This window comes from Pectinophora gossypiella, chromosome 1 (assembly GCF_024362695.1).
Source record: "Pectinophora gossypiella chromosome 1, ilPecGoss1.1, whole genome shotgun sequence".
In the NCBI taxonomy this organism is placed as follows: domain Eukaryota; kingdom Metazoa; phylum Arthropoda; class Insecta; order Lepidoptera; family Gelechiidae; genus Pectinophora; species Pectinophora gossypiella.
Window position 1 is genome coordinate 6,303,810 of NC_065404.1, and position 15,467 is coordinate 6,319,276.

The 15,467-nt window shown below is 37.1% G+C and overlaps 1 protein-coding gene across 1 annotated transcript in view; it reads right to left on the bottom strand.

Moving 5' to 3' along the window:
• Window positions 1–15,467, bottom strand: part of LOC126367875 (whirlin) — a 98,292-nt gene that overhangs the window by 48,790 nt on the left and 34,035 nt on the right. Inside the window, exons 5-6 of the mRNA XM_050011656.1 lie at window positions 10,787–10,940; window positions 2,933–3,063 (exon numbers count right to left, since the gene is read on the bottom strand). Coding sequence (XP_049867613.1) covers window positions 2,933–3,063; window positions 10,787–10,940 — 285 coding nt within the window. The remainder of the gene's footprint in view (window positions 1–2,932; window positions 3,064–10,786; window positions 10,941–15,467) is intronic.

Here is a 15,467-nt window from a genome sequence, read left to right on the forward strand (position 1 = left end):
AACATGGTGCCAGATTTTTAACTAGAAATAATATCATAAAATAACGTCACTTTATTTAAGAAACTCTACCCGTAAGGTCTCACTGTTTACGGAGGTTAGTTAGCGCCCTGATGTGACAGTATCCACAGAATAAAAGCCAATTAGGGGCAGAGATTCATTATCGGAAATTGTAACTTTCTCAGACGTGACGACCCAATCGTCCGTCGCACGGTCTGGTAAGTTTTCCATACAAAAACATCAGACTATTCTTGTTGTGTAAACTAATCATGCATGTAAACTAATCATAAGATTTCGGGTAAGAATAAAAAGTAAGTGGTTATAGTTATCTTTGGGTGAAATATAACGGTCGAGCGAATTCGTCTTCCGGACAGGCCCGTTTCTTTGATGGATTTGGCATATCCGCTAATGCTGGTGCCTAAATGTAACGATATTTTTGCGTCGGATTATACTGAAGGACGTGTAATATAATAGGCTAAATATTACGTGAGGGGAAACTTTCGCTACGATGAACAAAAACTATAAAGATCACTATTTACTCGCCGTTGATCAAAGGGCACGCGAATGAGATAAGAGATTGACTCCGGTTCTATCTGTCAATCGCAATGGGACGCGGGTTGAAATTGATAAAAGGTGGAATTTTATGGTACGAAAACAAAATATTTATTAAGTATTTTTTATAAGTACAGGGTATCGTAACGAAAACTTTGAAGGATGATCCAGACCAAGATTCTGAGTTGATATTACGTGGAATTTTCCGTCGCAAAAGTATAGAATTGAAAATAAATTAAAACAAAACCACATGATATTAACTCCGAATCATGGTCTGAATCATCCCCCTCAGTATTCGTTACGATGTCCCAAGAGCTTGTATATATAAATATGCAATTATAAATTCCACTCTTTTTTACATCGTAAAGTGATGCATTCAAACGACTTCTAATTCAGTTGCAAGAGCTGTAGCTCTAATAAGTAAAATAGCATAAAACTCTAGATTATCATTTGCCGCTGTATATTTTTAAAGCCCTATAATTAATGTTCTTTATTTACTAAACATAGGTTCCATTTAACAGAGTAACTTGACTTTTGACTTGAATAATAATACTTGTATGTTTGTTGGAGTCACCTTGTCGCTATAAAAGTTATCTGAAAGTGAGCGGGACGTCATAGATATTAGGGTTGTGACAAGTCTTATGATTGATGTAGTTCGTCATCCGTCCGCCTACTTACTTACCATGTCACGAGGCAAATCCTTCGTTATTATACCGAGAAGGACTTGAGCACTGAATAATGATACTTTTATGAGCAACTATGATATATAATTTATAAGGTTTAAATAACTGTGTTCCTTATGATTCAGAACGCAAGATAAATCGCTAGAAATAATGATGATCATTCAGAAAGCTTACAACAATCCTAATATCAAATATATATTCCAGTTTTGCATGTCCGAAGACAACGAAGTTGAATGACGCAAAAGAAAATGGTGTTGCAACGATGCGTAAGATGATCAATCCCATTTATCTAAGATCCTTAGAGACTATAGTTTCAAGAGATGCACTTAACAACAGTAAATAATCTTGTTTTAGATCAAAAGATCAGTTCCCATTAAAGTTAATTAACTGTAACAAGTTCCACAAACTAACACCCTAGACAAAAAATACCTTCTGGCCGCTCATACCCCATTCATTAATATCTGAAGAATAGGTAGCTCGCTTTGGATATATTTGGTTGTATAAAATGAATATAAGGAGCGGGAAAATAAAACGGCGTCGTTCTTGCTACTCCATTTTGTTTCTATTGTTTTTCTTTTGTTTTATGATAAAATATGTGTCCAGCTAGCTAAATTGTTACATCCCGTTTTCGCTAGATGGCGCTTGTCTGTGACAATATCGGATTGTTAATGTTGGAGCTATAGTCGAACATACTAAAATACATTACGTATACCCGATGTACTACTAAAACTATAACCCTTGCCTTTTAGCTTTCCATGCGAAGTCAGGTAAACAGTTGTAGGTAAGTCCGTCTCATTATTTACAGCGCTTCTAGGAAAATGTTTTAGTCACAATACATATTACCACTACAAAAATATAGGTAAGTAAGTAATGCCACTCCGACATTAATAACCTCAAACATTCCAAATTCAAGAAACTTTAAAAAGAAAAGTCCCTGCGACCGGAAATTACGTTCTTAATCTGATGCGAGAACGTCTATACCTTCACATACACGTTACGTATATGAACCAGTATTTTATTTTATAAGAAGCAGTCTAACTTGATAGAGTAGCGATGTATTGTGTACCAGTAAATTTTTATAAGAAGCTTGGTACATGACATTGTGGGGGGCGTTTGGCTGTTGGCGTGGCGTCATTTGGCTCTCGCTCAGGAAGGCCTGCCAGCCGCAACAGGTTCCAATGTCCCCCACTGGCTAGGTATGATATAGGTGACATGAGCTTAACAGCGGTGACAATGTAAGCACTAGTGTTTTGTAGTAGCAAAATTTATGAATGTGGGGAAAACTAAAAAATACGTGATGTTGCGAGGCAGTGCAGCGTAGGCGCAACATTCCGATCGAGCTGCTAGCGTAAACTGGATGAGCCTTTATATTTGTTAAGTTAATTTTACAAGCAGCACGCATTGCTTTAGCTTGTGATAACATTTTCCTCGTAAACAGGAACTTTAGGACATTTTACGTTGCTACTAATGTTTATAGAGTTTTATAAATATGTAGACTTGGCACGCCACTTTGAAAGACGTGTAAGGCTGGTTTATGACAAATCCTGTGAGATTTTATACTAAAAGGGTACCTTCTCATGATGCGCCTAAGCAGCGGGGCAGCCGCACGAATATTTATTTTTTGAGTCTGAGCAAATTGCGTGACTTAAACCCTACTGAGGCGCCTAATGTGAAGGCACTCTAAGGGTATGGATAAATACCTTAAGGGCATCCTCATGGGAGATCCCGGAGAAGGGTGTGCCGTTGACCTGCAGGATGGAGTCCCCGGGGCGAAGCCCTGCGCGCTCCGCCACCGAGCCCTCCTCCACACGCGATATGTACACACCCACACCTGCACCAACAAAACACACATCAATGTAAATATGTTAATTGCACATAATAGCAGGACATTATAAAAGTAAATAGTAAGTCCTTACACATTATTGTACATATGTTCTTATTAGGTAAGTACATCAATGTAAAGCTAATGCGCAATACATAATACGCATACCTACTTGAAAAAATTTTTATATTTTTACGGTTTTTATCATTAATTTCATAACATATTTTTAATCAGGAACTAGGTACTTATTGCAAACTTATTAAGGTTGTATTTTATAATTCTGTTACTTATCATATGTCATGTCATTCAATTAAAACATATTATACATATATATAACTTGCTCTATTTCTTTATTGGGAAGTAGATACCTATGCAGGAACTGATATTTTTCTCCGCCATTATTTATTTTATGGCCTGCTTTTATAGAAGTAAGTCTAATATCGTATTCAGTACGTAACACAATAATTTACGATGACAGTAATAATAATGTTGGAGTAAAAATTATAATGATACGGGAGACGGAAATTCCGGCGACACAGGTAATTTTCACCCCACTTTTATGGTGTGTGCGACAAATAATTTTAGAGTATAGGTTGTAGGTACTAATGTAAAAAAACCGTGAAATGCGAAATATACCTACACAAAACATTTTATTAAGCCTTTTAACAAATAAAACACAAGTAATTTTGCATTTGTCTCCTTGGAAAATTAAAATGCATAAAAAAGCTTTTACAGGTAGGCAAGTGCGACCTGAATAAATTGAGATAAAATTTAAAAGCGTATTTGAAACGCGGCGTGCAGCGTTACAGCAAAATACTGACGTTATCTTCTGTTGCCGGATATTATGACGCTGCCAGGAAACAAGCCCTTTTTAATGTTATTTTTTAACAATTTTCCTCAAAAATATCTGTTTTAAAAATAAATGTTGCTAAATGCCCTGAATATTAATTAAATTCCCATTTTATTGTCATCATAATAACTTGAATATAATAAATAAATAATAAATGTAAAAGTAAGTACATAAATAAATAGGTAAGTACTAATAAATAAATAGGTAACGGTAGGTACTTTTTACAAAATTAACAACTTAATTAATTTTTAAATAAAATTAATTAATTTAATTAATTAGTTTTTTTTTTAATAAAAGCAACTGCTTTTTACAAAACACTGAAATATTTTTAAGCTAGAATCGGTGATATGAAATTGTACAATGAAATGCGAACACAAAAATGTAGAATTGAATTTTAATAAGAGACAAAGTTACTGGTTGAACGTGACTAAAATATTCCACGAATAGCCAATTAATAAATAATACGGAAAAAGAGGAAAAAAGCTTTTTTTACAAGCCATATTATATTTGTGTAATATTTGTTTTCGCATGCCAATTATGATCTGCTTGAACACAGAGTTTACTTATAAGTACTTATATTCTTTTTTAATAATATTTTTTTAATTTCTAATATTATGTATCCTGGTAGTATGACGTAAATTGATTGATAATATAAAACTGTGTAATGAGTTGGTGGGTAAGTATAGTAATAACCTAATAACCGTAAATCAATTCTTCTTCTATCGTGTGGGTTGTGAGGTGATGACCAACCTCATCAACCTGGTGCCAGGGTTATTATTGAGCCGCCTAAGGCCCCTGACATGACTCATGTAACGACTACGTACTTACATCAGTAAGTAGGAACCGGGACCAACGGCTTAACTTTGGGCAATCAGGTGATCAGCCTGCAATGTCCTGACCAAAGTAGGTGTAGTGTTTACATAAGTACATAAACACATCTTATTGTAATACACGTAGGTATAATTAAATATATAAATAAATATGTAATTATTATTAGTAACACCCAGTGTCCCACTGCAGGCATATGTAATATATTATAAAATACTTGAATCGATATAATCGATTCACATATATATTCTGTCGTCTCGGGCAATGCACTACGCGGTGGCCACAATTAAAAAGTAAACTGTACGGGGAGGTACGGGGGTGGAGTGAAGACGTAGTGTGTGGCAACGAGCCGATATTTATTTATATAATTATATTGAGACGAATACACTACATATTTTGGCGACGAGGAGGTGAGTATCTGTTTTGTTTAAAAGGAAAGGGAATAACATTAAGAACTGCAACTGTAGGTATGTATTAGAAAATTGTTCAGCGGCGGGATGTTTGAACGCGAGCAGGAACGGACAGACTATCATCCTTCTGATAAGTAAAAAGTCCAGAATAATCAATTATGATGTAATTAAATAGTTTTCTTATCATTTGTAGTAATGTAAATAAATAATCCTCATAAGGATTATCGCGAAGGAATATCGTGAAAACCCGCCAAGTTATATTATTTTTAATTTATTGGTAACTAGTGTTGTCACTGCGATATTCAAATAATCGAAAAAATATTTTTTTGGCCTGGTTTCAGAGTCGATGGCTAAATATTTAAATTATTTGATGAAGTTATTTTTTAAACATTTTTAGTTGTTTTTTTTTAAATTGTTAAATGGCTGTGACTTTATTATACGAACGTTTTAAATTTAATTTAAATCCTTAAATCCTTTTAAAACTAGATACTTACCTTAAAAAAAAAGGATTGTTTTTTTTATTAGTTGGCATTTAAATATAATAGAATAGAAATAGTTTATTTTTTCTTTTATATATTTTGTCGTTTACAATTAACAAAATATATAAAAGAAATTCTGCAAAACAAGTTGTGATCTAATGGTGGTCTTTGACCATGCCTTAAATGGCGACTTGGTGGTCTTTGACCATGCCTTAAATGGCGATATGGTGGTCTTTGACCATGCCTTAAATGGCGACTTGGTGGTCTTTGACCATGCCTTAAATGGCGACTTGGTGGTCTTTGACCATGCCTTAAATGGCGATATGGTGGTCTTTGACCATGCCTTAAATGGCGACTTGGTGGTCTTTGACCATGCCTTAAATGGCGATATGGTGGTCTTTGACCATGCCTTAAATGGCGACTTGGTGGTCTTTGACCATGCCTTAAATGGCGATATGGTGGTCTTTGACCATGCCTTAAATGGCGATATGGTGGTCTTTGACCATGCCTTAAATGGCGATATGGTGGTCTTTGACCATGCCTTAAATGGCGACTTGGTGGTGTTTGGCCATGCCTTAAATGGCGATACGGTGGTCTTTGACCATGCCTTAAATGGCGATTTGGTGGTCTTTGGCCATGCCTTAAATGGCGACTCGATAGTTTTGGATCATGCCTTAAATGGCAATATGGTGGTGATCGACCATGCCTTACATAACGAAATCAGTTGTCGTTGGTCGTGCGAGTTGGGTGGTCCATTTCAATGGTCCATGCATCCAAATGAATAGAACAGAACAAAAAATCACTACAAGGGGGCGACACGCCTAGGAGCAGGACATTGATGTCACTTGGAGTTTTTACAAAATAGTAATAAAAGGGCATAAAAGGATGTTCATTGAAATAACAGGGTCTAAATCAGCATAGGTCGCGGCGTGAACCACGACCCTGGTATTATGTGGACGCTGCTGAGTGAGGCATGAATACTGTGTGCGATTTCAAGAGAAATGATTGCTTACAGCATGGAAATCTAAACGATAGAAAAAAAATACACTGTGACATGGTCCTGTGGTACAACGTGTAGCTTCTCAATCGGGGAGCGAAGGTCTGACCCTCGGTGCCGGACTTGCACTAGTGGGTAATTGGTTTGTCTTGAGTGTGGTTTTCGCTGGTACGGTTAGCTCGACCGTTGTGTGCGGCGGTATGGCTCACTTATCACGTTGGTCTGACTGAGGGCTTGGTGAGGTGTGGATGCTTGGTTCGTCTTGCGATGGGTGTGTCTTTGACTGCTCCGGTTGAGATGTGGTCGTGAGCTTATGTTATAAAAATATATATATTGTAAAGGTGAAGGTGATGGTTGTTTGGTGATTGGTTTGTTGCTGTTAGATAATAGCGATGGAAGAAGGATTTGAATATTTTATTGAAGCAGCTGGCGTTGATACAACAGTTAAAAAGAGACATTGCTTGTTGCATTTTAGAGGACATGAACTACAATATATATTCTATAATATTCCGGGAGCTTATGTCGCTGCTTACGGGGAAGACGTTTTGAATATTTCTATAAAACGGTGGATGAATATTTTGCTCTAAAGCAAAGTCTACGAAGTTCATAATATTTTAAGACTCCTCGCAAACGGGAATCATAAGGTAGCAAGAGTGTATTCACAAACATGGAAAAAAAAGTGCTTCAGATGAGTTATGGAAGAAAACCTTAGGTGAGGAAATAAGTTAACACAAGGTTGTACTTGCAGCGAATACGAAAAATAAATAAATTTGAAAGCTGTTGAACGACAGATAGTAGATTTCAAAAATACAGACACAGGGTGTCAATAAGACATTTAACTTCAAATAAAGCACAGTCAAATCTGACAATAATTGGAAACAAGAGTGTGAAATATAATATGTGGAAGCAAGAGACATATTGCTCGAGACAACACGTCCCGCGACAGGAACAATCTGCTTAAAATGTGGGATACTTACTTGGACACTTCCGCAACTAATGTAAGACGAGACCAACACGAAAAATAGGAAAATTGACGCAGATGAAGAATCTAAAAAGAGGGAAAATTTGAGAAACAAGTAATAATGAAGGAACATAAATACATACATAAACTCACGCCCGTAATCCCTAATGGGGTGGGCAGAGCCACAAGTAATCAAGACAACTTGCAGCCACTGTTGATACGATGTCGTAAGCTGGATATGATGAACCTTATGGTGATAAGGAACATCCAACATGAAGTCTAGTTGCAAACAAATTGATAATAATAAACTATTTATTTAAGGCTAGAAAGATCCATATAATAAATACCTTAACCATGAGACACGAGGCCTCGAATAAAAGCTCTTCAATGAAGCTTGATTTGTTATTTGAACCCTCTCTAACTAAATATAATAAACTATTGTAAACTCGTAAAACTTGGACCTTCCTAACAGCTCTTGAAAGATGGTGGATGAGAGGTTCTGATAGGGTGGATATGGCTTGAGGTGCACCTACCCCATATGGGTTGATGATTAAATATCCTGAGGTCGGTAAACGGACAAACATAAATATGCACTTGTACAGTTAACTGGAACAGAACTCGCATGCCGATAGCTTTGGCATATCAACAAATGATCCAAAACAACGGGAGGTGTTAAGGAAGTGACGGGGAAACACCAAATTCGAAGGGTATGGAAATTTTGAAAGTGTGTTATCAGCGAGACATCTAGCCAGGACATGAAGTTGGTGCCATTAATCAGAAAGGTTGATATCGTTACAACCTAAGTATGAAATATAAAAAAAAATACTTTAAAAAAGAACAGAAAACTTGTGGTGCTATTGGGAAAGAAAAATATTCGGCCTGAAAAGTGAAATTTCTTGGACATGAGCTCTTTGAAGAAGAAAAAAAAAACTTTAGAAGAATACACAATACAATATAAATCTTTTTATTGCACTTAAAACAAACATATTAAACAAACATATTAAACAAATATAAATAACAAATGTACCTATGTTTTCTATCAAAGATTCTCTACTACTCAAAGCAGAAAATTGATGAAATGAATTGATGATTGAATTTATCGATTTCATGCCATAATACGTAAGAGAGTGGTCTCTCTCTCTCTCTGTATTTAATTTAATTTGTTTATAGTTTTTTTAATTTCTTATTGTAAATTAAAGCTTAATTTTGACAATGTTTTTTTTTGGTAAATATGTCGAAATATGGACCCTGTGATGTCTGAATTAAAGAACATATTATTATTAAAGCGACTGTAGAAAAGCAAAGTTTCTTAATGTTGGTAAATTTTATTGGCAAATGGATAAGTACCAACCCAATTTAACAACAATAACGGAACCTTTAAAGGCAATACCGCGACAAAAATCTGGAAGGAACAAAAATATCATAGAAAGAAGGCACTAATTGGGAGAAACTTAATTGAAAAGCGTCCTTAAATTATTATTTAACTATTTATAACACACCGAACACCGTTACCGACAAAACACCTGCAGAGATAAAAAATGTGACGCGTAATAACCCCAAAGACCTGAAAAAAAAAAAAAACAACAAAGAACATAAAGAGAAAGAGAAAGACTATGCCGACAAAAGACGACATGCGATGATGCGACACAAAACCAAAATAGGTAGATATCGAAGATAGGAGTTGCTTGAATTAGGTACGAGCCAATTATCCTGCTGAAAAATGGAAACCTTGAACTACTGAACAATGAAACAGGGCAGCAAATAAAATGTAACATTGTCCAGTTCAAGAAAGTTTAAGGGCAGTGGCAAGTAATGGACAAGATGCTAAAAAATGTTATTTCATAATTAAACTTCTAACGATTTAGTTAAAAGATTTATTGAGGAGACTTTTATTATATTATGGCTAGATATTAATACAAACTAGGAATGAATAAAATTTGATTAAAATAAAGGTTTGTCAAAACAAGGAAGGGATGTAGTGTTTACATAAGTACATAAACACATCTTATTGTAATACACGTAGGTATAATTAAATATATAAATAAATATGTAATTATTATTAGTAACACCCAGTGTCCCACTGCAGGCATATGTAATATATTATAAAATACTTGAATCGATATAATCGATTCACATATATATTCTGTCGTCTCGGGCAATGCACTACGCGGTGGCCACAATTAAAAAGTAAACTGTACGGGGAGGTACGGGGGTGGAGTGAAGACGTAGTGTGTGGCAACGAGCCGATATTTATTTATATAATTATATTGAGACGAATACACTACAGTAGGGATGCATTAATCAAAATACAATACAATTTTATTCAATACATGGTAAAGTATCCATGTTTTAGTATGGATTATGCAGGGCTGTAACAAATGAGGGCCTGTAAAAAGGGTGTGTTGTTTAGCAAATGGTTTAGGGCCATTGATTGATGCCCATCGCCCGCGTATTTACACTTCCAGCGATAGCCATCAATATACTTACACCGTTGGGGCTCATTGCCCACTGATCACTAAATCTGATAGTACGGGATAACATGGATTGAAATATCTCCATTTATTTAGAAGTGATACAATTTATTTAGTCGAAATGGGTTTAGGAGAATAAGAGTGAATGTTGGGACCATACTGACATTACTAGTCGCAATACAGGGTACATATACAACCATACACGTCACATTTCACTGCTAGGCACAGGTGGCACAGGTCTTCTCTCATTGAGGGGATATGGAGCATACTTTACGACGTTGCTCCACTGTGGGCTACATAGAGCACCACAGGAATATATTGGTCTTATTTTAGTAGGCTCTTTGAACTTCTGACGCCGGCGTTGTGCCGTGCAGCGCGAGCCTTATTCATTTATAACAATCTTACGCTGTCAACTGACGAATAATATTGAATTAATATTTATAACGAATAATATAAGAACGCTTATATGTATCAATGCCATAGGTACCATTTCGTTTTACGTACTTCGTTTTTGATAAGCGAAGCGTTGCGACGCCTACAGTTAGTACCTACTCACCCATGTTCTGTAGTGTGAGTTGGGATGTAGATTACCAACTTAACCTGGTGCTAGGGTTAATCTTTTTTGGTAGCTCAATAGCCAAAGGCTCCTTGACATTTTTACATACTTATATCAGTAGTAACTGGGACCAACACCTATTGGTATATCACTTTTTTTCAATGAATATTATGTACTGACCAGCTTCCTTCCCGCCCTTGACGCAGATGCCGAAGCCGTGCGAGTCGTTGGGGTCGCGGCTCATGGTGACGGTGCGAGTGGCGGGCTCCGCCGGCGGCGGCGGCGCGCCCCCCGACGAGTACGGCCGCTCGCGCTCGCCGCCGCGGTATATCGCCTGGCAAACAACAACAATCATTTAGTCTTCCAACATTACAATCTTAGATGACGCCCTAAATCAATTTTGCATAGGGTGACGAGGTGATAGCCCCTAGATCACCCCATTTATTCGACTAAGTAGCGAATGCTATCCAAGGCAAATCAAAAAAAGGCAAGGTAAACTAAGTCACGTTAAGAAATTCCATATTTTTCCTGAAAAAAAAATATTTCGACCAATAAACGCAGCGAATGCTATCTACGTGGATAAATGTCGCACGGCTATTGGTCAAAGCCCTCGATATTACTCGCACCGCGCGCGGTGCGGTTCCCGTGCCGAGAAGGCTAGGACACGTTGCCTTAGAGATGATATCACCCAACGGTCTCTGATCTGAGTGACCTCGCCCGATTGCCAGAATTATAATTTGCTGCCAGATATGACTTTCGAAGCAGGGTCTTCGCCCGACATGGCACTATATCTTATAATACTAATAGCCTGCTACAATGTGTTTTTAGATAGTAAATTAATATGGCAAAGAAACCATTGGAGCGCATCGTCACCCTAGGACCAGAACATTTTTCGATATCCTGTGTCTAAATAATAAGAATACTAGGGCACTATCTGGTGAGAACGGATGACCGGCGAGACCTGCAAGAGCCACGTCCACCAAATGCAGACTTCCGTAACAAGATACTATAGTAGGTATTAATTACAAAATTCAGGGGGGAGCCCTGTGGGATTCTATGATATTTGTGTATGGTTGTGTGTCATGTCACAGATGTCACTCGAATATTGTTTCTGTTTTCCAATAAAAATGCAAGGTTTCCATTTTTATCAATTACAGCACGCTTAAGTTCCATTTAAGTGAAGAGTGTAAAGTGTGCTGTAGTCTGTATTGCGTTTCTCCGTTGCTAGTTATTTGAATTGGTCTCCAACACTCTCGGTGCCTACATGACAAACATGACAAAGGCGTAAACCTACATTACTTACACAGACAAATCCGTATCGTATAACACTTCTACAGATATATACTTACGAAAAAATATATCTTTAAAATCCTGTAGTTGACCGGCTCATTTTGAAAAGATATCAGGTATTTCTTTCTTACATGATTGAAATCTATACTATACTTACTTAGATAAGTAAGTGTTATTGTAACTGTTACCTTTTTTGAGTACTATAAAGTAAAGATTTGTATTGCTCGGTTTTACCGGGTGAGACCCTCAGCGCTCCTCATTTGTTCGGCCAAGTAGTTAATGCCATTTGCGGCAAACCTACAAAACGTCACGTGAAAAAAATGTTTGGTTTCCGCTCCTTAAGTCTCTTTATAATACAAACAAAAATGTTGTCTATAAAAACAAATTATATGTCTAACCCAAAAAGGAAACTTGTTGTCTAATTTAAAATTCAAAAGCGCATTATACAGGGTAGACAAATATGAAGGAAATGGGTAGTGTTGGCAGTTAATCATATTACTTACGTACTTACAAAAATGTTTGTATGGAGATGAAGCTCCTATACTCTATCAATACGAGTAAATTAATTTACTAAAGTATTTTAAAAAATAACTTCACTTTATCAACCTATTAGGTCCCACTGCTGGTCACAAACCTCCCCTCAACCGGAGGGAGTACGGTGCACCACGAACAAACTTCCTCTTAACAAATCCAAAATCAATCTTACAGTAAGAAAATATAGCCTCATTTAAATTGCAATCAGTAGCAGCTATTCAAGTTTCGAAGCGGTACAAGAGGAAACAATTTCTTTATGAGTTCTGTAAAGTATTGTTCCGCTCAATATTGGTGTCGAGAGGGGCGGCAAGCAATAAAACAGGCTAGCTAACTAAAGTACGTTTGCATTTCAAAGTGTAAGCCGACTTGAGACACACACTACACCTACAGAAAATCCATAACAATATTTTAAATGCAAAACTAACTTTGTCTCCCACAATACCCCTTAACTGATTTCGTGCGTAGATAGATTAGGGGAATCAAAAAGGCCACATTGAAGCAATTCATCTAAAAAGCAATATTGCTATTTAACATTTGTTGACATCTCGCACCGAAATGACGCGCTTAATTCCGAATTCAAATTTTTCAAATTAACATTTGAAATTCGAATGTGAATTTGAAAACAAAAATCGATATTCTCTGAATTTTGAATTGAGGACCTCGCTAACGATATTACTTACTACCTTATGAAGTTACGGGTCACTAGGTACTTTGAAGTAGGATTCTTTTGTCTGACTTAAGAAATATTAATCGGTGAGAAGCATGAGTATGGTATATGACGCTTAGGTCGGAGTATAATTTGATGACGGATTATATTACGGATTATTCTCTATTGTGACTATTTTCTATGCATAACAAACGAGGAAATGGGATTTCTGAGCAGGGCTCGGAGCACTGTCTCGGAAGATTAGTCGGAGTGTGATACAAAGTTAAATATTACTTAATATGCGTACTTCAAAATCTACATCCAAAAATTTATGTAAGTTATCGCAAAGAAATGCGTTGCTTCATTTAAATTCCAAACGATGACAGCCACGGATTTTCTCCATGATACCAGCAATACAAGTTACCCAAGTTTGGAAGCAAAACTGGAAGAAACAATATCTTTTGAGTTGTATAAAGTATTGTTCTGCTCAATATTACTGGTAGTGTGGAGCGGTATTCGTGGGTAATAAAGCAGGCGGTGCAAACAATGGGTCGAGAACGTTTACATCTCAAAGTGCGACTCCGCCCACAGTTTGACTCGAGACACTGCACTAAGGGGAAATGTTTTATATTTGCTCGCTTTTTAAGATCGTAGGTGATTTTTCGATGTTTACCACAGGAAATATAAATACTTTATATTCGTTTCTCTCAGACTCTATAACAACCTCCGTGCTCCAGTGGTAGAGCCTTGGGCTCACGATCCGGAGGTCCCGGTTTCGATTCCCGGTGGGAACATAAATTACTTTGTGGTCCCTAGTTTGGTTAGGACATTATTGGCTGATCACCAGATTGTCCGAAAGCAAGATGATCCGTGCTTCGGAAGGCACGTTAAGCCGTTGGTCCCGGTTACTACTTACTGATGTAAGTAACTAGTCGTTACATGAGCTACGTCAGGGGTCTTTGGCGGCTCTATAATAATGCTGACACCAGGGTTAATGACGTTGATAATTCACCTCTCACAACCCACACGATAGAAGAAGAGATTTTCTATGTTATAAATTTCTTAGTTATAAAACAACCCTGCTCTCTAGTTAGAGGGTAAGGTGGTAAAGAAGAAACTTTTGTAGAGATAACTTGTCGTCTACTGTGTCTTGTTGTTTTAGTCTATAGACGTATTAAATACACTATCTGCGCTAACATGTCAAGCAAAATGGCAAATCCGTTCACTACAATGTCAAGACAAAATCCAAAGGATATCGCGACATGACACAACGAAAATGAAACGGAATATGCTAAAAGTAGAGTATTATTGTATGTGTTGACTCGACAAGCGCACCCACACTATCTTCTTCTATCGTGTGGGTTGTGAGGTTGATTACCAACCCCATCAAAACTGGTGTCAAGGTTAATATTGAACCGCCAAAGGCCCCTAACATGGCTCATGTAACGACTACTAACTTGCATCAATAAGTAGAATCGGGACCAACGACTTAACGTGCCTTCCGAAGCACGGATTATCTTACTTTCGGACAATCAGGTCAGCTTGTAATGTCCTAACCAAACTAGGGATCACAAAGTGATTTTCGTGATATGTCCCCACCGGGATTTGAACCCGAGACCTCCGGATCCTGAGCCGAACGCTCAAACCACTGGACCACGGAGGCCGTTACCCACACTATGAACGCTTGTTTAAATATAAAACTATACAGCACTGTAAAGTAAAATCCACTGAAAACAAATGACACAATTCGCGGTTACCCGCGGTCGACTAACTGATGCTATTTGTTCTGTCGACTATGGGTTAGTCACGCTAATGCCGACTTAGTGTCTGTTTTCAGTAACAATATTTATGCAGGCGTGAATGTGCATGTTGTAATATAGAATAGACACAAATGTACGCTACGTCCAATATGTATACAAAGCTTTAACGACTGCGGTCTGACTACGCAGGTGATTGAAAATAGTTGGATGCATTTGTTATACGAGCATGTTGTATAGTCAGGGATACTTTGCGGTATACTTTTGACTTTTATATAATATTTTAATTGATAGATCTCTAAGATCTGTACTCTCACTTTAGATGGTAGTCTCATTTATATCCACCCGAACAGAAAAGAACAGAAAGAAGGGTGGAATCCGTTAACACAATAAAATCAATAGCATTTTTTCCTAAGCCATGAGAACTGTTTCAGTAATTTTAGTTTTAAGTAACATTTGTAACAATTTGTTTGACCTTAAACGGCTTGTTTTTAAGTACAAAACGACTCCATCTGAATGGCTATAAATCTTCCTGCCGTCCTGCTCGGACTAATTGCAATTCGGTTTTGTCAGATAGTGAGCGATTTATTAGGTTCGATTAAATGATGAAAAGATGGAGGGATATGTAACTTTC